We start from the raw sequence: 23,007 nt of genomic DNA on the forward strand, positions 1-23,007 counted from the left end.
AGTCAGGCTAGAAAATGGAACCATCCTCAGACGACATCACTTCTCTCAGTTCATTGCTAAAATGATTGTTTATTTCTTACATGATTGTTATTCATGGTGGTAGTGAAAAACAGCAAAGAAGACATTTGATGATGAAGTTTGTTAGGGGTTGGTCTTTGGTTGTTGATGGTTTTATTTTTCCTTTTTTCTTTTCTTTTCTTTTTTCTTTTCTTTTATCTTTATTGTTATTAATATTTTTTTTTGGCTCACACCACGCTGACAAACATGCATTCAGGGAGGGAAGGAGAAGGGTCTTGATTCTGATATGGTCATGGATGATACATGCCATGGACTGCCCCAGGACACCAATCCCTACCCTCCCTTGGCTCCCATCACCACCTCCAAGAGAAGAAATGACCCAAACCAAAAAGGCAACTCTAACAAAACAATAAAAGGAATGATGAGGAATGATAACCAAAACAACAAAAATAATAATGCCCACAGAAAAGAAATAGCACCCTTTTACCCAACATCCGTGAAAGGAGCAGAGGGCAGAGAGAAACGATGGGGCCTCAAAGCATGCACACACCATACACCGATACACCCATGCAGAAATTATCTGGAAGCAAGAGAGAAGGCAGAAGAAAAACAAAACTGGGAAAGGGTGGGGAGAAATTAGGGAAAGAATCAAAATCCGCTTCACACTTACATGCATTGAACAAACCGAAGAACAAGATGGAAGTGGAAAAAAAAACATTCGAAACTAAAAGGTAGTCTTTTCTCTGCCTGCCACCTCCCTTACTAAATAAAAGAAAAGAAAAGAAAGGAAAAAGTCCAAACCCAACCCCAAAATATATGAAAGATGAAAGGAGAATGAAGAGTGGGGAAAAATAAAAGAGAAGAAAGTGAAATTGGGTTGATGGTTGGTAGGTTGTTAGTAATGAGGAGGAAAATGAGGAAACAAATTCTGATGCAGGTAGGAAAATTCACGAGACAGGAACATGCCATGCAGAGTTTGTATGGAGAACATAACTGGTGGATATCCTTTTGGCCACGGTAGGGGAGTAAGGTAAAAGAAGGGTAAGAAAGAGTCTAGGAGGTTGAGTACTTTCCTCCCCAGATCACCTGTGGCAGCCGTGGCCACATAAAAGGGAAAGAGAAAAGGGACTAAGGAGTGGGAAAGGAGAAAAAAAGAAAAGAGGAAGAGTGAGAGGGAGAGGAAGGCACAGAAAGAAGGAAGTTCTCACTATAAATCTCTGTTGTCTCTAGTATGTAACTTGGAAGTTGTAAAATAAGAAAATAAAAGAAAATAAATTTAGCCAAATGGAGATTTAAAAAAAAAAAACATTTTTGGGGGGAAAAAAATTGAAAACTAGAGAAAAGGAAACTTTCCCCACAAAATTCAACCAAATATCATTTTTAGGACAAGTGCATCCCCTTCCATTTTTTTTTAAGAAAAAGAAAGGCTTGCATTTAATTCAACAAAATCTTAAAAGAAGAAATGAATCTAAAGAGGATAAAAGGGGGGGTTGGAGAGGAAAAGGGGGGAACACACGGCAAACCCAAAAAAAGAGACAATAAGAATGATATCTACCAGACAATGTAGTTTGTTTACCATAGCGTGTCCGATGCCTGAGTGCTTTGCGGAGAAGGGGGAAGAAAGGAAATTAAAAATTGTGAACAGAACGATTGTTAATTAAAAAAACTAAAAACAAAGATGAGTCGTTAGGGTGTTAGTACATTAGTCGGTTAGTAAAATGACACATTGCATGAATGATCTTGTGTTAGTTTCTCAAAAAAAAGGCACCCGACACAGAAAAAGAGAGTGGGGGGAAGACAATGAGACCAGGACTCTATGGAAAACCATGCCACCTGGGGCACAGCCAGAAAAGGAGCTGCAGTCTACATGCCATTGCAGCTCCCTGCTTCTTCCAAATCTCTCTCAGACCAGACTTCACCCATTAGAATTAGTACCATACTTACTTCCCAAGGGCTCTTCTGAACGAACACCACCCACTCCCTTCCCACCCTCTAACACAAACCCATTCCACCTCTTCCAAAAGGAAAGACCCCCAACAGGTACCATTCCACATGTAGATAAACAGATACAAAGAACTGAAATACAAATATTTTGGGGTTTATTTTTTTCACATCTGACTATGACTACAATGTGGATAAATGATCATGACATCCTCCCAGAAAGGAAAAAACTTAAAACGTTTACAGATCAAACGTAGCATAGAAAGTCTGCCTTATGTAGTGTACTCTAGGTTTCCATAGATAATTAAACATCTACGGCCTATTTGATTTTTGTGGATGTGTGCAACCAGAGAGAAACATTTTTCTTTCAGTTTAGAATTAGTAGAATGTATCAAAAAAAAGTTAGAATCTTCTTTATTACTCAATAAGGTCATTAATTTGTTTACTTGGCCAGAATGCCTTGGAATCTCTCTCCCCCAATTCCTCTTGAACAATGCTTTTCAAGCTTTTATGTAATTTATTGTATGGCTAGCAGGGAAGACTGGCAGGTTAAACATGATTAGAAAAGCCCTCTGGAAGACTGGAAGACTGGTAACCTCAGTTTTGTGTTTGTGGTTTAACAAAAGTTAACACATAGAGGTAAAGCAATGAAAGTTATGGCCATGACCTTGGACTCAGGCAAGGTCAAGGACAAATTACCACCCCACTACCACATACAAACACACAAATTCCTCACTACCTTGGTCCCTAATCCCAGTTATAGTTTGCAACAGATACAGGTAGTCCACATTCCTTCCTTTAATTGAAAGCCATAATGAAATACCTGGCCTTGGTCCTGACCTGGCTTAAAGGCAAAACCATGAATAGATGATCACGAAGGAAGAAATGAGAGTTCTGCTCCATTTGGTAATAAGTACTCCGGGAAACCCCAGGTAAACTTTACTCAGATGAATTTTTGTCATAAAAGCCATTCAATCTTACCAAAAATATGAATAAGGCTGCTATAAGTTTGTTGTCAAATATTTATGGAGCTATTTATAATTTAATTGAAAAGACAGGAAGGTCCCACCATTCAAATGCATCCTAGGGAACTCAAATAGATGTTATAAATATTATTTTAATGGGCAAAATAATAATCTTATATTATTCACATTAAAATAATTGCATTTGCAAAATCAACTTTGCTTTTCAGAGATTTTCCTCTTTCAATAAATTGCATTTGGATGCAAAATTTAGTCAGAATTTCAATGAGGTTCAATTTTAGGTTCGCTTTCTCACAGAAGATTAATACTCCCTCTGCCAAGAAATACCCCCAATACTGTAGGGCCTCTGTATCCCTGTCTAGAACAGAGAATTGCACTTAGCTGCATCTTTGGCACCAGACAGATGCAGTCACCTTTGAAACAGAATGCTCAGCCTGTAGATCATGTGCACGTCACAGCACGTCTATACCCAGACCACGGATGAGCTCATAATCCTTCTGGAACATAAGGTGCTTTGCATATTTAGCCACCACACATGGCTGCAGAAGATTGTAATCACCATTTTGCAAATGGAGACTGTGGTGGAGAAGGGTCAAATGGCTTGCCCAAGGGCACAGAGCAGAGTTGGGCCTTAGAACACGAAGGGCAGGGGCGGGAAAAACATCCAGGGTGGTTTTCCTCTAGCTGCTCTGATTAAAACAGCACAAACAATATTTGAATTACAGTTTGGTTTATCCTCTCTCCATCTAAAGGACTTAAGTGGGCCTGATACTATTTTAGAAAAGTGTTTTTAGTAGAAACCAAAGTGAGCCTTTCACAGGAGAATTGGAATCATTCCAGAATGGCAAGGAAGGGTGGTGGGGGAGATAGAGAAACAAATCGGTGAGAATCATGACCTGATTGTGCTCTGAAGTACATGAAAAGTCTCTCCTCCACTGATTAATGCCTAAAGCGTGTTATTTTGTACCTGCCAATCAAAACTAGCAAAAGGTTGTATTTCACTTTTAGGTCTAGTCTCTGCAGCTCACATGTAACAAGCCCTTATGTGTTAGCAAATGGATATTTGATTTGGGTTCTCTTGACAGTTGAGAGGTTCAGAGGTTCTCTCCTGGGTAAGTATGGATGGGGAATGATGAAAGAAGATATTAGCAATAGGGTTCTTTGGCCTTGGAGGAAAAACATAGAACAATGATTCAAAAATATCAGATTCATGAATGTCAAGATGATTGGGGACACTAAGTCTGGTGTCATTTGGCATTTTTACCTGAGATACATGTAATCTCCCAACAGGATGGCTTCCTTGACATACGTAAGTGTGGAAATGTGTTTCAAATGTGTGCCAGCCTATACCATTTGTTTAGTATTAGTAAGGAGTTACACTTTTATCAAACAGAAAACAAAGGCAAACACCTATCATTTCTTACGCTTTCACATTGACATTAGAAGGTATTAAATCAATCATATGGCAGAAGAAAATTTGGTAAGCACTTTTTGATAAGCACTTCAGAAAGTATAGTGTTTTCTGGTTAATAAAGCCTGGATGCCATCCAACTGGGTTTAATGACAGATTTGCAAATAGGAAAACCAAGTGAAAATGGCAGCCTGGAAAAGGCGGTCTCAGCACAGACTTTGATTTTTATAGGAAATGGTTTTCTTTTACTGATGTGAGCTGATGAGGTATTGTTATTGTTATCATTATTACTAGTCATGAAATTGAAAACAACTTCACTTGGCTAAAGCTTTCTGAGAATGTTGTCACCTGACGGAGGTGCCTGCTTAGAATCGGCAAGCGATGGGAGTTCCCAAGCACGGACAGAACCAGGAAAGGCTGCTCCAAAGTTGACTTTTTTATTTGGGTCCTTCCACTTTCCAGGCCTCCCAGTCAACTGAAGAGTCTCGGAGGGAGAGACAGGGGCAATAGAGTAGGACCACCGCATCAAGAACAGAGAAACAGAGGAATTCAGAAAGATCCCGGCTAATTAATTCCAAAGCTAGAGGTTAATATAAAAGAAAAAAATAGTTGGGAAAGGGTAGTAAATTAAAAGAGGAAAAGGAAGACTTTTTCTGGAAGGAACTAAAATTATGGCATCGTGGCAATGGCTAACTTAATTAAAAAGAAAAACATATATTCAAAGAATGAGGAAAATCTACAAAGCTGCAGCAACAAAATGCCGTCCTTAATTGAATTTAACAATAATACGATAAGATTCAAATATAATTAAGAAAATGATAAAAGGAAAGCAGAATAAAAGGAATAAAAGTATTTATAACTTTTATTATCTATACAACTGAGGTTTTTTTTTCTTAAATAACAAGCACAGAGGGAGAATTGAAGTATGTGGAGAAACAAATTTTAATAATTTTCCATGTGAAATTGCAAAGACTGGGAGAAAGTTACACGTTAACATCTCCATCCCTGAATGTCTACCCCTCTCCACCTCATGCCCGTCACTTGCTTCACAAACTTACTACCCAGCCACCTAAGACGAGCCTTCCAGGCATTCTCTCCCCTCAGCCATTACCTGCCGGAGGTTGCGTGTCACTTTGACATCATGCCAGGCGTTGTCGTTGAATTTTCCATTCACTGGCTCCACAATGGCCTCAAAGGCCCCGGACCCCAGGTTAATGACCAAGGAGACCGCACCATCCTTCAGAGCCAGGTTGACATAGTCAGCCGACTTGCCCGTGTGCAGGATGAGGCCGTTACGCTGCCAGGTCTTAAAGGAGAGGGTGATTTCATCACTGCTGCTCTGGATCGGGTTCTGAGACAGGTCGTAGCACAGGTACTCTGAGCCTCGGAAAGTGGCCACATTCTCCTCTCGAGCTATAGGAAAAGAAAAGAGGAAAGCACTCAACACTTGTCTGGCAAGAGTCAGATCTATGCAAATACCAAAGAGAACACACCGCAGGGGCACTGCCCTGTTCTTGTGCTGATACCAACACAGCACTCCCTTCAACTCTTCTGTAAGTTGTATATCGAAACACCAGGGAAACTAGCAGCAGGAGTGACTGCAGAGAAAAGACGTGTCCACACGAGGGTAGAAGACAAAACAAGATGGTGCAAAAGAGATTGCTGCCTTTCCTTCGAATTTTCTCAAGAAAAACCTAAAGGGAGATTTCATGCAAAATGATCAAGTGAGGCTCGAGTTGCTTTTGCTTCAGGAATTGCTTTTAAATGCTTGTAGAAGAGCTGGTTTAGAATGGATAATTAACTGTTCTGACAGAGGACTCTTTAACTCCAGGTAGCTTTTATTGACCAATAACTAAAAATAAATTACCCTGAAAGATCTGGCTCTGATTTTCATCTGTCAATAACTCAGCTAACTTTGGTTTCTATAGTACAGTCCTAAGCCCCGTGGAACATGGCTGGGTTGTTAAGTAGGAGGTTGGACCTGAGCAGGTGATACAGCAGGTAAGGAGAGGGGAAGAGAATTAATTTGATATGTTTGGATAAGACAGCAATACCACTGTTAAACTCAAGACTCCCTGCTCTAGGGTATCCTGTTTTAGATGACCCTGGTTGGACTATCCCTATGGCCACAGAACTAGGGTTCCACAGGGCCAAGATCGCATTCTCTTCTTCCCCACAGAACCATCCTTCCCCACAGAACTAGAGTTCCATGGGGCCAAGATCGCATTCTACTGGAGCCCATATTCTCTTTCAAGAAAATATTTCATAAACTGGGACCCTGTAATTGCCCACCCAAAAAGCCTTAAGCCTGTTTTTCAGGGCTTGTGCAGGCCTCTGGATCCATTTTTCTTTTTTCTTCTTTTTCTTTTTCTTTTTATTTCCTTTTTTTTTTTTTTTTTTTTTTTTGAGTCTTGCTGTGTCACCAGGCTGGAGTGCAGTGGTGTGATCTCGGCTCACTGCAACCTCCGCCTCCTGGGTTCAAGCGATTCTCCTGCCTCAGCCTCCCAAGTAGCTGGGACTACAGGTGTGTGACATCACGCCTGACTAATATTTGTATTTTTAGTAGAGACAGGGTTTCACCATGTTGGCCAGGATGGTCTCGATCTCTTGACTTTGTGATCTGCCTGCCTTGGCCTCCCAAAGTGTTGGGATTACAGGCGTGAGCCACTGCGCCCAGCCCTGGATCTATCTTTCTAAAGGCAAACCATACATATTGCAAGGTCTGAGGAGTAGCCGTGGGAGACTATTTGCAGAGACGTGGATAGGGCTTGTCCATTAGGCTGGGGCAACCACATGCATTCATACCAGACCCTTCATGATATAGGACAAAGCCAGAGGTGGGAAGAGAAGGGAGTAGACCATGGGCTGAGGACTAGGGATTGGCTGGTTCCCCTTGCACTGCTATTTCCCAATGCGGAACTCCAAGGAATCCAAAAATTCTAAATTTGAGCCTGGCTTTCCAAGTAGTTATAAAGGTATATTTGTCAAGGTAAGAGGGTGAAATATATTTTATTTAATTATTTGTTGATTCGATCTATAATTTTGACACACAGTGTTATGACCTTCCATTTGTCTTCTTGCCAGATAGCCTTACTTAGAATGGTCTACTTCATACCAGAGTTGGTCAAAAGCTATCAAAAGCACCTCATTACTAAAAGAAAATGGCAACAATAGTTGAGATATACAGTTTACCTCTAAAGATTGGAGGCTACAAAATAAGGTTGAGAGAATTCTATTTTCCCTGCTGGAACTACACTCCAGGCTTATTAACCAAAGCCAAGTCCACTTCAACTCAGATCTGTATTAACCATTACAGCCCCAGGTAAATTTCTTAGGCAAAATAAATATTTTCTCATCATAAAGTAAGAGCTGTAAAAAGGAGATATTTTATAATGTGAAAAGACTACTACCCACTACATATTGTTAAATTAATCTTAGCATTATGACATCATTAAAACATCAACCTCAGCTTCCTACTCCAGGGAGTTAAAGAAGAGATCAAGTTTCTCTTGTGTGTTTCAGAGCAGCCCAGTTATATGTATCTACCTGCATATGTCTGCTTGCACACACACTGGTATAAGCAAAAGAGACCTGTTCACCTATAAATGCTCACAGGGTAGCTTGCACAGGTATAAGTAGTTAGCCCATAACTTATGCTGAATTTTAGCAGAAATAGCCCCCAAAAAAATAATAAAGCAGAAATTCGACACTGTCTGCATGTTTGGAGTAGATCTATCCAATCCCCAAGTGTTCTGTCTATTGTCATGATCTCTCCCCTCATTTCTGAAGAAACGTCTTTGTTAAAATGCAATTGGACAAGCCCCTGTTCAGGAGACCTGGAGGTGACCCTGATCTAGAGTAGAAGGTGACAAATCAAATGGCATTATCACAACTAAGCTCTTTTTCTACAGACATGGATGTCCGCAGAGCCAACTACTGTGCATGTCCTTGGCACCACAAGTGGTATATTAATGGGTGTCTTCTATAAACATTTAAGTTATACCTTGTGTGCCCACTGAACTGAGATAAATGAGCAAGGAAAGTAGTGCCTATAAAGAGAGCTTAAATTAATCATCCAGTACCCTTCAAAGGGGAAAAGTTTGACACAGAACAGCAAGGCACCAGATATTATTTAAGGTGCTACATGGTGCTTAATATTTTTTATATAATTAGGGCAAGAAGTCTGTCAAAATAATAAATTTTAGAGCTATAAGGGATTTTAGAGATGGCCTGATTTAATGCCCTTATTTTATTAAGGAAGAAATTGATGACTAGAAATAAGTGAGTTGCCCGAGACATCACAGTTAGTTTGTGGTACTCTGGGCTTGGGGCACATCTGGGCTTTTCTTAGTCTAAGTATTCATTATCTTCCCTTTGCCCATCACTCTGGATATTCCAGATGCACCTACTTGTCTTGTCAAAGGCCACAAATGATTCCATGGAACTGTGCATTGACTGACAAACCATTCCAAACTTTGAATAAATTGAGCCAGAAACCAATTCCTCTCACCTTACGTGAATCACTCATTCACCAAATGTTTCCCTTTCAGCCCCTAGATCTGCATTTAAAGCAAAAACACTTCTTTTATGTGGGAGGCCATGGGGGAAAAATGGCATCAGTGTAGAGAAGAGAATATCACCATAAATAAATAAGAACTAAAACCAACATGAGGAGGAAAAGGCCTATGCAAATCACATGCATATTTATGCTAATCTCCATGCAAATATACCAACGAAGATTTTATGTGGCCAAGTGCTTTCCTTTGCAAATATTTAACAGAAATTGCTGTAACCATTCACAACCTTCCCAATCTTTTCATCCAACGAAGAATTTTCTCAGTTTACCTCTTCCCTGAGTCAGAGGAGGCTACCAAGATCAGCATTACCCTGTTGGGATATCTCCTCCATTGGTCAACAAACAATAGACAACTGAAAGCTTCTCTCTGAATCGTATCCTACATAAGCAAATTTATATGATTTTCAAGTGATGGAATAATTTTCCCCTACATGTTATGGGGTAAGAGACACTAGCAATGCATAACCCAGTCCTTTTTTTTTTTTTTTTTTTTTTGAGATGGAGTCTCGCTCTGTCACCCAGGCTGGAGTGCAGTGGCACGATCTCTGCTCATTGCAAGCTCCGCCTACCGATAACCCAGTCTTTAAAAGAGCAAATCAAGGACTAGAAAGGAGAAGGAGAAAAAAATGAGGACCTTGAAGAAATCACTGTTTTGTACATTTGCACAACTGACATGATTTTTCTTCTAAGACCTCCAATCTATCTTAATTTCCTTCCAGTAGCTGAGACTCAACCACTCTCTTATCACCTTGAAAACCATATTAAGTTGACAGTAAGGGTAACTAAAATGGGCAAAACCAAATAGTGACAAACATGCATTTCTACCTTTATTCAATCCTTTGAATCCTCCATTAGAAAAAACAAAATAGCACCCAAAAATCTGTTTTTTATACTTGGTGTTTATACTGTGAAGGAGGTTGAAGAGACAATGCAGTCACCTTGTATTCATTCAAGCTAAACAGGTGGAGAAAATGAATGCAGGGCATTATGTAACACAATACACAACAGCTTAGCATAAAACTACAGCTTGGCAAGAGAGGAGGCACTGACATAGCTAATGGACTGTTTAGATCCATTTAAATTATATCATCCCAAAGTTTACAATCAATTGCATAAGTGTAAAAATGAAAAGTGTTATTCTCACTGCATGAAAAGCAAAGCTCAACTCTGTATGACAACAAATCATTTACCCATTATTCGTAAGCGTCCAATTGATTAAACACTAGATGCACTCTAGATATGTATAACTGAAGATTTTAAATCAGTTTGTATAAGATATATAAAGTACTGATCTTTCAAATGGCTGGTTAATTCAATACTGATATATACTTAGTATTAATAAGCATTTACTTAATTCTATTCTTCACTCCTTTCCCCCTAAAAGACACCCAACTTATAATTTATATAATAATCACTCTATTTCTCTGAGAAATTCCAAAGCAGACTAAAATACTCAGTGTTATATTTTATTACTATGCAATCTAAGAAGTGTGGGGAAAATGCATATAACTGTTTAATTAGGCCTGACATTCCTAATGGCTTGGTGTCTTAAAAACCCAAACTGGGCTTTAAGGGCAAAGAATTTGAACTTCTATAAGTTATGGGGAACCACTGCATAATTTTACTGAGAGGGATAGAAGGATTCAACCTGTATTTTTAAGAGATTGCATAATCTTTTAGAAATACATTTGAACTACTTTTTCAGGGGTTGCCTGGAACTGGTTCAGCCTAGATGTTGATATAGTTCCTGGATATAGTGAGGTTTGCACTTCACTGGGCAAGAATGTAAGCAGAAGTTCCTAGCAGAACAATCTAAGAGAGGCAGAGGCACCAGCAAGCCAGAGGACACAGGAGGAAACCAAAGTGTGGATAACTTAAGGTCCAAGTGCAATCATTGGAAAGCCAAAGACCAAAGGCAAAATTTGACAGAAAAAGACAAAGAATTAGTCAAGAAAGGACTGAAAATGAAAACATGTCAGGCATTGATAAAGAAGGATTCTAGGGCCATTTGCAAGCAGGTATTTACATGCATCTAAACGTGTCATGGATTTCCAAATGCCTTCTTAATCATTATTTGTATTCTCTCAATGCTCTGTGAGGTCATTTTGCTATAATTACACCAATGTGAGGAAATAGAGACACATAGAGTTTACAGGGGTCGTACAAGGTACTACGGAGTGCCATTTCCAAAACTGTAACGCTATGATTTTCATTCCATTGCTTTTGCTACTACAGCATACCACTACTTTGCCAGGAACTCAGATTCCCAAAGCAGATGCCTAGCACCCTATACCTGATATTCTGCAGCTGCATGAAGTTCAACCTGTTGAAAGGTAAAACTACTACCAATGGGAGGTAAGAGCCCTGGTAGGCAGCAGGAAACCAAGCAGGCAAGTAGGGGAGTACGTTGACTTTCTTTCCAAATTCTCAGCCCCAAGCTGAAAAAAGCCAATCTGAGAAGATAACACTCTTTACCTCCAACAGAGAGCCTCGGAAATGGAATTTTTAGATACTTAGAAGAGCCCGTTAAAATGCTGACCCCTCTGAAATGGCTGTAGCCAGTGGTCCTGTGAAGAACACCTGCTAAGCTCCAGAAAAGGAGGGGGAGCCAGCTTCCTGATGATGAGCTTCAGAGACACAGCGAAATTGTTCTCATTGTAGCATGAAGCCTTTGTCCTTCAAATTGGTCTCATACAGCAGCGCAGTGCAGTACTTTAGTCTGTATTCATGCAAAGATAACCTGGCTGCCCATCCTGGCCTGGCCCACCTGGAAACTAACAAGGCACAAAAACAAATGGGCTACTATTGCCTTGCCTGCTAGGCAAAGAGATGGCCTGTGGTCTTGTGGCCAGCCTGTGAACTCATTTACTCTCTGTGAAGACAAACTCAGCAGGGGCTATATTGTGCCTTCTCCACCAGTGCAACTGCAATCAGAGGTTGGAGGTTCTCAAGTCGTGAACTCACAGATCACCCAATTCTAGCCAGTGCTTTCCAGGCAAAGAAGCCTCAGTAATTACAAAAGAAGTAATGGGTCCAAGGGAAAAGGGTACACAACTGCAGAAATAAACGTCTAGGGAATAAGTCCACGACTGCACAATTCTACTCATTCCTGGGGGATGGAGGGGCTGCATATACCCTCAGTGCTGAAAGGTATCTTGAGCTAAAACAGCAATTTGAGTATTTTGCTGGCCAAAAAACAAGGCAAATATGAGTTTGTTCCTCTACAAGTCTGTTTCCTTACTATCCAACCTGCTAAGAATCCAGTACACTGAACAGGAACACCTACCTCTAAGAGCCTCTTAGGAAGCTGTGAGCAGACATCCAAGTTATCTGCTGAGCTGTGAGATGATCATATTTGCAAAAATGAGGGGAAAGTAGAAATCCTTTTAGTGGAGTGAATTCTATTGTACACTGAATGACATTTCCTGCTAGAATTTAGGGAGGAACAGAATGATTGTGTTAAAAGGCAAAAGATTGCACAAGTGAACTGCACTCTTGGCTCTCCCTGTCTCATTTCCCTTACAGTGTATTTTAGGGCCAAAGAAAGCATTAAGAGAGATCAAGCTGCAGAGCCATCCCCCAAGGACAAACAACAAAATCCTTTACCTGCCACATCCCATCACACAGGTATTTTAAAAGCAGAGTGTACCAGCAGACAGGAAATTGTGTCACCCTGAGCAATCCTGCACTACAAAAGAAAATACACAGGAAATCTTACCTCCTGAGGCCATTTCCAACCCTTATCCTCAGACTCTCTGTAGGAAAGATGCAGCAGAGAAATAAATGGACTTTTCCGCACTGCCTGGGTCACTCACTAGCCTGCAGATGCTTCTTGAAAGTGATGAGAAGGAAAATAGTAAATCAACTTGTCACTTGGAAAATAAACAGCCAGCATCCTGGTGAGGGAAGCTGCCTCCGTCCACAGAAAAATGGCCTGGAAAACCACGCTTCACTGAAATCACTAGAAAGCTAGTGGTATCCTAAAGACTGAATTGCTGTTAACTGCATTACAATAAAAGTTATATTTTTGTTTATTCACTTAAAAAGAAAAGATTCACAGGTGCCTACTATGCACCAGGTAATGTGTTCAGTGCTGAATGCACTTAAGTTACATCGCAACCTTGTAAGTATAAATCATTAGCTGACATTTTACAGAAAAAAAGAAATTGTAAAGCTAAAAAATTCTGAATGCCTGCTATGTGCCAGGCCCTGACAACGGATTCATGTTAACAGGGCCCTCGGCCTGGTTGAACAGTGGACTTACGTTATGAACTGTAATGATAAAAGCTTTGAATCAGACAGACACGGGTTTGACACCCAGCTCTGAAACTTATCTAAATCTATGGAACTCTAGCTTATTACTTAACTTCTCTAACCCTTCTTTCCCTAATCTACAAAATGAGAATAATCATAGTACATATTTCATAGAGTTGCTGTGAGGCAGGAATACAATAAAGTTCTTGGCCCAGTTCCCAGCCATAGAAGTGTTAGCTATCGTTGTTGTTGAGAAGGCATGCACAAGCAAATAATTACCAGTGTAGTAAGTGTTTGGTAGGTGATATAGGCACACAGAAGAGGGAATAACTGACCCTGGGCATAAGAGAAGGTTCCATACAGGAGGTCATACTTAAAATGTGTCTTGAGTTACGAATAGGAGTTTACCTACAAAGGGAGGAATGAAATGCTAATTAGAAGAAACAGCATATCCATTGGTGTGGTCATTAGAAGAGCACAGAGTATTTAGGAGAAGGTGAAAAGTGCTAGGTGGCTAGGGCAATGGACATGTGTATAGGTTCAAGATGCAGACAGGGGCCTTCTCTACAACATTCTTGAGGACTGGGGATGGGGAATTAACAGAGAAGAAATTCAGCTAATGAGTGGCACAATTATAGCTGTATTGTACCAGGGGTCCAGTGGGTGGACAAATGGCTAGAGAGGTGAAGAGGGAGCCAGGAGACATTTCTAAGATAGGATGGATATTGCTAAAAAATAAAAAATAAAAAAAAACACAAAACATGAGCCAATTGTTTGCCAATTGTACTGCACAAAATTGTACTGCCTGTCTTCCCACTTATGATAATTTGTGTAATATAGGGATCCAGGAGACATTTCTAAGATAGGATGGATATTGCTAAAAAAAAAAAAAAAGAAATAAAAAAAGAAATACACAACCTGAGCCAATTGTACTGCGCATGCCTGTCTTCCCACTTATAATAATTTACGTAACGTACTGTACATTTTACTTTTCATCAACCACCAGATCCATATAAGCAACACTGTAATTATGCTCCTTTCAGTCTTCGTTTCTCATTTTAATTATGGGTCAGTCAATCAAACAATCATTGAACACAAATAGTGCACTCCATCTTACAGAGGGGAATCCATTTTCCTGCCCCCATGACTCCACGAGACCATTTCCTCCCCATTCCCCAGAAGAGAGTAATTTTGGAGTAACACTTTGACCATGTCTCCTTTATTCATTCTCCTGCAGTGATTCATCTGCTTGGTGCTGTAGTAAGGGTCGATACCCTAGTTCTACATTTCGTAATTAGATAGTCACTATTCCCAGGTGACCTGCCTTTTACTCTATTTCTTTCTACAAGGCTTGTGAGTTCTCCTTTAGGGCGTCCCATGCAGTAATCCTTACCGCAGTAAACTCTGCCCTTATGGAAGAAGGCCTGCAGTTTTCCGGCTCTTCTACCTGTTGCTGAGTAGGTGAGTTTAATTCAAGGGAAAAATTATAAAGAAGCCCAATTTTACTGCAGTAAAAGCCACATCCTCTAACTCTACCAGCAATAGAACTGATATTTGGATCCTTGACACAATTATGATTTGACTCTTATGTCTATTACACAATCAGTTCAGAAATCAGAGGGAAATGTTACGGTTGTCACCTAAGCGCTCAACAAATATTGAAATAGGCGCCGAAATAATGGTATCAGGAGAAATTCAGGATATCAAACTGGTCCTTGGGTTGCTTTCACTATGACTGGAGGGATAATAGGCACATCTGGAGCCACATGAGTTCAATGACAAGAAAATATATCAATAATGTCAAAGCCAGCTCTAGCCCACAGTGTTTCCTAAAAATACATTTCTTGAAGTTACACAGAGTATATGAGTAATTAGGATGGTGGAGAACTTAACCAGAATTGACTTCCTACAAATAAGTTTCATATTGAATTTTGAAGTTTTTGAACAAAAAAAAATTGTAGAATATATACATACTTACAAACTTACATATCCTTTCACCCTTGGCTAAGACCAAAAAGAATCATCAAAAGTACTCAATAACTAAGGCGATTATACTGGAATAGCAAATGCCATGCTGTCACACTACATTCTGTGGACTTCATAAGGACAAAAATGTTAGGAGGGACACAGACCTGGAGAGGAGAGGTCTGTGTCCCTAGTAACACTGTATATTTTTGTATAATTTTGATACAAACAAAATTAATAATAATGAAAAATATCCACAATGAATCTAGAGCCTGAAGTAGAGCATCTGAAATGTTTTTTATATACAGTAGCACACATATCAACCCTAATTACTACCAAAATTAGATACTCACTATATTCACACATACATGTTTAGAAAATAATATAGAAGTCATGAAGGTTTACAGAATTTGGGAAAACTCATACAGATATTTAGATATTTCAAAGCAATAAGTATGAATTTTTTACCATATGAACTTTAAAATGTTTATTTCTATCAAATATCTCTTTAGTCCAAGATGAAAACGAGTAAAGAATTCTCTGTAACAATTATCACCATAGTATCAGAAGAAATCTTAGAAGACAATGTAATCTACTTCCTGCTTTAATAAATCTACAATTAAATTATATTTTCAGTAAAACTCCCCACCTTTAAGTATCTAGAGCAAACAAGACAATCAGATATTATGTGAAACTTCCTACAAATATTTTAGGAGCCAAATGGTTTCTGATCCTAAAATAGGAAAGTGGGATCTAGAGGTGGTACCAACTTTTGATTGGGTGATGAACAGGGAAGTATAAGGTATTAAAGAATTTTACTTAACATGTCCTTCCTTCAGCCCAGAATATATAGAGAACAATGAATATAAATGATGAGGGGCTGATAAAATTGACCTCCACTAATTTATATATATATATATATATATACACATACACATACATAGCTATATAGTGATCACTAATTATTTGATACTACAGCTCTATTCATATGTAACAAGAATAAGAAATATGTATACAGAAAATCTCCCCATCAACTTCAGGTAGTGGTTACGTAGGAGGAGGAAGAGAATAAATGGAACCAGGGAGGTATTCGAACATGACTAAGTCTTTACAAAAAGATATAAAGCAAAAATGGCAAAACATTAAGATTTGTTCAATCTGAGTGATGGGTAAAGCAATGTTTGCAATATCCTCTACTATAGGTTCTACATGTTTTATGTTTGAAATACTGCATCATTTTTTGAAAAGTTAAATCTCTGCTGCCAATAAAACATCTAACCACCCAATAAATCTTGAATGATTCTTTGGTTATTTGATTTATGGATGTCAACTTTTTAACCATACGCTGTAAGCAGCAATTTTTCTTGCCTTTTCAAAATCTCCTGTTTACCCAGAATTTGTTAAGCAAAGAGACCTGCAGAATTGAATTGAAATGAAGTTGAGTTGGTCACAGTGATTCTAAAGTTGCCAATTCCTCCTCCTGCCCCGTTGTTGCTTTCCACGCTCTTTCTGGAGACCCACTGCTCAGTGCCTTGGCATCAGAGGTCAGCCTACCTTCCTAAGGGCAAGAGGAGGAAATGTTGCTGGAATCTGAGGGATATGGAAGACATGTTAATCTGTTACGATGGGATAGTTCCACAGCAGATACAGACAGTCAAACAAGGCTGGAGTCTGCAATAAGTGACAGGTACATCTGCCACAAGCCTCCTAATGCTTTTCCTTTCCACAGCAGAATAAAATCATGCTAGTTCTTTGAGAAAATCCCCATTGAGAAGCCTAATCTGTGCCCATCCTCTTAGCCTTCCCCTGCAGGGGGAGGGAGGGCAGCCCAGCTCCTCCTTTGTTAGCACTGTGGGCTCCAGCCTGCAAGTCTAGACAGAGTGGCTTGTTAAAAGGACCTGGAGTCAATGCCTGAACAAGATCAATAAGGCTTTTTATGACACAATGAAAACTTTCTATTTTGTTAAATGTGGTTAATTTACCATTTCTGCAGTACTCTTAAAGCTTTCAGTGCCAAGGACAAGAGCCCAGGTGATTAAAATCCTGTTCGGAGACACAGACTGGGAAAATTTACCAATGTGGAGGTGCAAATCCTGGAAACCTGGGCTATGTCTTCTTTTATAGCTACATATGCTCTTCCTTTTCCTCCCAAAGAAGTAAATATGGCAGTGAGGAGGAGGAAGCTGATACTAATAAAAATTAAAACTGCCCCATTCCAAGGCTTTCAAGAAGGGACTGCTAATTCCCAGGGTCTGAAATAATTAAATGAAAGAATCTGAATGGAGAGGTGAAAGAGGATGGGATATGTTGAAGGGGAGTGGGGAGGGAGAGTTCTCTAAAATGGACACAGACTTAAAAATCAGTGACCTGATTCAAGAAACCTAAATAAAGAAGAAAATCTTTAGTGATTGCATATTCCATTAGAGTACTAATATTGTGTGTAAAACTAGAAGAAAGTATTTATTTCATTTTTGTCATTTCTTCATCTCAGACTATTACCAGTCTTTTTTTTTTTTTTTTTTTTTTTGACAGAGTCTCGCTCTGTAGCCCAGGCTGGAGTGCAGTGGCACGATCTTGGCTCACTGCAAGCTCTGCCTCCCAGGTTCATGCCATTCTCCTGCCTCAGCCTCCCAAGTAGCTGGGACTACAGGCACCTGCCACCATGCCCGGCTAATTTTTTTTTTTTTATTTTTAGTAAAGACAGGGTTTCACCGTGTTAGCCAGGACAGTCTCAATCTCCTGACCTCATGATCTGCCCGTCTCAGCCTCCCAAAGTGTTGGGATTACATGCATGAACCACTGCTCCTGGCCAACTATTATCAGTCTTTTTAAGCATCAGAAGATTTTTTATTTTTGCTATAGCATACAAAGAACAGGAAATTAACATTTATTGAACCTGTATTATGCTCCGATGAAACAAACACGATATACATAGCATTTGACAAGAATTAACCTGTTTTAGTGATTTAAAGTTACAAGAGTTCAAAACAACACAGAACAAATGAATTATTAATAGAGATAGCATATCTACATGCTCATATTTCATCTGAAATGAGAACTTTTTATTAGGATGCTTGTATATTTCTTATTTATCCCTCACAAAAGCCCTGTGAAATAAAGTTTACTAGCCCATTTTTCGGATGATAAAACTAAGGCTCAGAAGAGACTGAATCCTTCTAATATTTCTAGTTGGAAGAAGATCCAAAATACAAGCCAGTGTTAACCTCCAAAGACTATATGCTTTCCATTAGATCATGCTGCTTCCTATTTAGGTTTGTGTATCTTTTGCAAAGATCCCTGTCAATAATATGCCTGTGGGAGATGAGCTATTCATTTCTTTAAAAAAAAAATACACGTTGCATAGCATGTCACATATTCCAAACCACTTTCACATACATTATCTGATTTTGTAAAGTATAAGCACCCTTCAACAGCTGCTAAAGGGACCTCTATCTGCTCAACGAGGCTAGATTTTCAGCAAATACTTAGAGGTATTAACCATATACTTTGGGATATAAATACGGATCATAAAACAATAGGAAAAAATCATGGGAATTGTGTATATTCACTACATGATGTAAATGCTAAAATAATCTTAATTATGAGAGCATAAATAAGGAAATCCACTTTTTTTTTTTTTCTGAGATGGAGTCTCGCTCTGTCGCCCAGGCTGGAGTGCAGTGGTGTGATCTCAGCTCACTGCAAGCTCTGCCTCCTGGGTTCACGCCATTCTCCTGCCTCAGCCTCCTGAGAGTAGGTGGGACTACAGGCACCCACCACTATGCCCAGCTAATTTTTTGTACCTTTTTTTAGTAGAGACGGGGTTTCACCGAATTAGCCAGGATGGTCTTGATCTCCTGACCTGATCCTCCTGAACCTCCCTGATCCTCCCCCCTCAGCCTCCAAAGTGCTGGGATTACAGGCGTGAGCCTGATACATTGACTCTAGTGCTCCTTTAACCATTTACAGATGCTGCAACACCCCAACAACCCCAACCATGGCCAAACAGCTAGAATCAGAGCTATGACACCAGAGGGCTAAGCTCAGAAATATGCTCAGGGATTGTGCCAAGGTAGCTGCAGAAAGGGAAATGGTTAGTTGATTTGTGATTAAAAAGAACAACAAAACTGAGAGTATTAAGACTTTCTGAAATGAAGATTCAAATTGGTTTAATTTTGTAGCTTGTAAAGACATTTGTGATGGATATTTGCATTTCCTATGCTATCCATGAAACCAAAATTCTAAACCTCTTCAGAAATACCGGGTATGATTTATCAATGATTTTTTTAATCCATGAGTTACAACAAAACTGTGAACGATTTGGATATCTCAACTATGGTAGGAGATCCCAGACTTAGAGAAGTTGTGATATTTGTACATATTGTGTCCGCAATTAGTGGGTTCTTGGTCTCACTGACTTCAAGAATGAAGCCGCGGACCCTCGCAGTGTTACAGCTCTTAAGGTGGCGCATCTGGAGTTTGTTCCCTCTGATGTTCGGATGTGTTGGGACTTTCTTCCTTCTGGTGGGTTCGCGGTCTCGCTGGCTCCGGAGTGAAGCTGCAGACCTTCACGGTGAGTGTTTCGGTTCTTAAGGCAGCGCGTCTGGAGTTGTTCGTTCCTCCCAGTGGGTTTGTGGTCTCACTGGCTTCAGGAGTGAAGCTGCAGACCTTCGCGGTGAGTGTTACAGCTCATAAAAGCAGTGTGGACCCAAAGAGTGAGCAGTAGCAACATTTATTGCAAAGAGCGAAAGAAAAAAGCTTCCACAGTGTGGAAGGGGACCCCAGCGGGTTGCCACTGCTGGCTCGGGCAGCCTGATTTTATTCTCTTATCTGGCCCCACCCACATCCTGCTGATTGGTAGAGCCCAGTGGTCTGTTTTGACAGGGCGCTGATTGGTGCGTTTACAATCCCTGAGCTAGACATAAAGGTTCTCCACGTCCCCATCAGATCAGTTAGATAGAGTATCCACACAAAGGTTCCCCAAGGCCCCACCAGAGCAGCTAGATACAGAGTGTGATTGGTGCATTCACAAACCTCTAGCTAGACACAGGGTGCTGATTGGTGTGTTTGCAAACCTTGAGCTAGATAGAGAGTGCCAATTGGTGTATTTACAATCCTTGAGCTAGACATAAAGGTTCTCCAAGGCCCCACCAGAGCAGCTAGATACAGAGTGTCGATTGGTGCATTCACAGACCTTGAGCTAGACACAGGGTGCTGATTGGTGTATTTACAATCCCTGAGCTAGACATAAAAGTTCTCCACATCTCCACCAGACTCAGAAGCCCAGCTGGCTTCACCCAGTGGATCCTGCACTGGGGCTGCAGGTGGAGCTGCCTGCCAGTCCCGCACCATGCGCTCGCACTCCTCAGCCCTTGGGTGGTCGATGGGACTGGGCGCCATGGAGCAGGGGGCGGCGCTCGTCGGGGAGGCTCAGGCTGCACAAGAGCCCACAGAGGCGGGGTAAGGCTCAGGCAAGGTGGTCTGCAGTCCTGAGGCCTGCCCCGCGGGAAGGCAGCTAAGGCCTGGCGAGAAATTGAGTGCAGCACCAGTGAGCTGGCACTGCTGGGGGACCCAGTACACCCTCCACAGCTGCTGGCCCGGGAGCTAAGACCCTCATTGCCTGGGGCTGGCAGGGCCGGCCGGCTGCTCTGAGTGCAGGGCCTGCCAAGCCCACGCCCACCTGGAACTCCAGCTGGCCTGCAAGCACCGGGCGCAGCCCCGGTTCCCGCTGGCGCCTCTCCCTCCACACCTCCCTGCAAGCTGAGGGAGCCGGCTCCCGCCTTGGCCAGCCCAGAAAGGGGCTCCCACAGTGCAGCGGTGGGCTGAAGGGCTCCTCAAGTGCCGCCCAAGTGGGAGCCCAGGCAGAGGAGGTGCCGAGAGCGAGCGAGGGCTTTGAGGACTGCCAGCATACTGTCACCTCTCAATATCAGCAGTTGGTCAAGGTTTCTGACCACACTTTGTAGATGAATGAATCAGAACAAAGAAAAGCACGAATACTTGGTTAGAATAAACAAAAACATTGTCCAGGAATTAAGAAAATGAGGACCGGTGGCTCATCCCTGCCAGATGTAGTGAAATCTCCATGTAGGTATCTGCAAAGATGTATCTTGCTACGTATAGAAGTTGAGTTCTAAGAGGACGTTAAATGAACCTGATTCTCTGATTTAAAGGCACAGAAACTTGGTCTTATCCGAGTAATTATCTCATGAGAGGTTGACCACACCAACTATAATGAACATGAGACTAGGATAAACAACAGAATGCCATTAAAATAATTTACAATAAAAACTTACTATCAAAAAACTCTACAGTCCACAGACTTAGATTTCAATTATTGATCCCCAAGCAATGGTCTAAGGGAAAGTTTTCATCAATCTATAATACATTTAGAAAAATGGCCGGGTGCAGCGGCTCACGCCTGTAATCCCAGCACTTTGGGAGGCCGAGGTGGGCGGATCATGAGGTCAGGAGATCGAGACCATCCTGGCTAACACAGTGAAACCCCAGCTCTACTAAAAATACAGAAAAAGTAGTCGGGCGTGGTGGCAGGCGCCTGTAGTCCCAGCTACGCTGGAAGATGAGGCAGGAGAATGGCGTGAACCCAGGAGGCGGAGCTTGCAGTGAGCCAAGATCGCACCACTGCGTTCCAGCCTGGGCGACAGAATGAGACTCCGTCTCAAAAACAACAAAAAAAAAAAAAAAGAAAGAAAGAAAAATAAGAAGAGTGTAGTACATTTGTAATAAAAGCTAAATTTATACACTGTTCATTTATTCAACAAATATTTATGTAGGATCTATGCCACACCACACACTGCTAGGCACTGGGAACGTAGTGATAAACACATCACTCTGGAACCCTTGTAAAACTTACATTCTACTCCTTTCTACTTTTTTGGTTTTGTAATTTCCTGTCTTATAAAATGATGGCAAGGATAGACAAAATTTGTTAATGTTATTATTTAAATAAATAGAAAAGTAGCCAACTCTATTTTCTTTTTTCATAAAAATTTTCTTTGTCAACAAGATCCAAAAGTTACAAATAATCTGGAACCAGAGATTCTTTTCTTTTTGAGTTGTCAGTCAGATGTTAGTCTAAACATGGTGCTGTCCTGAAAAGAGGTCCACCAGGTGCTTCAAGTAGAGTAACCAGCCATCCCAATTTGCCTAGAAATGTGAAGTTCACTAGGAGTTTCAGTGCTAAAATAGCTGCTTCCTAGAAAACCAGGATGGCTGGTCACTCTACATGGATCAGATGTCAGAAGGTAAAAAATAAAGCACATCAAGTAAAAACTCTCCATTAGCTAGAATCATTGGCAAATAAAGGGCATTGAGTTAGTGCGATGTTTTTGTTAGCTATTAATTTCTAATCATTTTAAATTTGGCATTTTGGTTTTTGAAGAACTAGTAATTACATGAACAATATAAGTAATGTATTCATTGTTACAGTATAATACTTTTTAAAGTCATTATTTTCTGCTAACCTAAAGTCATCCTATGAATAAGGTGAACTCCCTTTGAGAATTCAGAAGAGTCTTTGAGATTCCATAGCACCTCACAGTCATCCAGCTCATTATCAGTTATCATTGTACACCACCATGAATAAACTGCTTTTGCTTTTGCAATTGTTTTAATTTGGGATCACAAGTGTCCTCTGTATTATAAGTAGCTAATTACGTTGTATGGAATGATTTGTGCAAACAGAAGTGTTCTCTCAAGGATTACATCGATAACTCCAGGAACAGACAGAAACTTCACAAAAGCTTTAGGATGGCAGCCTCCGGTGCATCCAGGTTTGGCAGAAAAGATCTGCCTTGCATTCCCGAGTGCCGCTCATTCCTCCTTCCCCTCCATGCTACCCT

The 23,007-nt window shown here is 40.6% G+C and overlaps 1 protein-coding gene across 30 annotated transcripts in view; it reads right to left on the minus strand.

Annotated features, from left to right (window-relative positions):
• Positions 1–23,007, minus strand: part of NRXN3 (neurexin 3) — a 1,697,203-nt gene that overhangs the window by 1,209,400 nt on the left and 464,796 nt on the right. For 16 of the 30 annotated variants that reach the window (XM_030804216.1, XM_030804194.1, XM_030804191.1 and 13 more), the window contains 2 exons: positions 5,465–5,766; positions 1,595–1,618 (listed from right to left, as the gene is read on the minus strand). In XM_030804216.1, coding sequence (XP_030660076.1) covers positions 1,595–1,618; positions 5,465–5,766 — 326 coding nt within the window. The remainder of the gene's footprint in view (positions 1–1,594; positions 1,619–5,464; positions 5,767–23,007) is intronic. The other 14 variants (XM_030804215.1, XM_030804199.1, XM_030804204.1 and 11 more) reach the window with 1 other exon arrangement.

The sequence above is a fragment of the Nomascus leucogenys genome, chromosome 22a (genome assembly GCF_006542625.1).
Source record: "Nomascus leucogenys isolate Asia chromosome 22a, Asia_NLE_v1, whole genome shotgun sequence".
NCBI lineage: Eukaryota > Metazoa > Chordata > Mammalia > Primates > Hylobatidae > Nomascus > Nomascus leucogenys.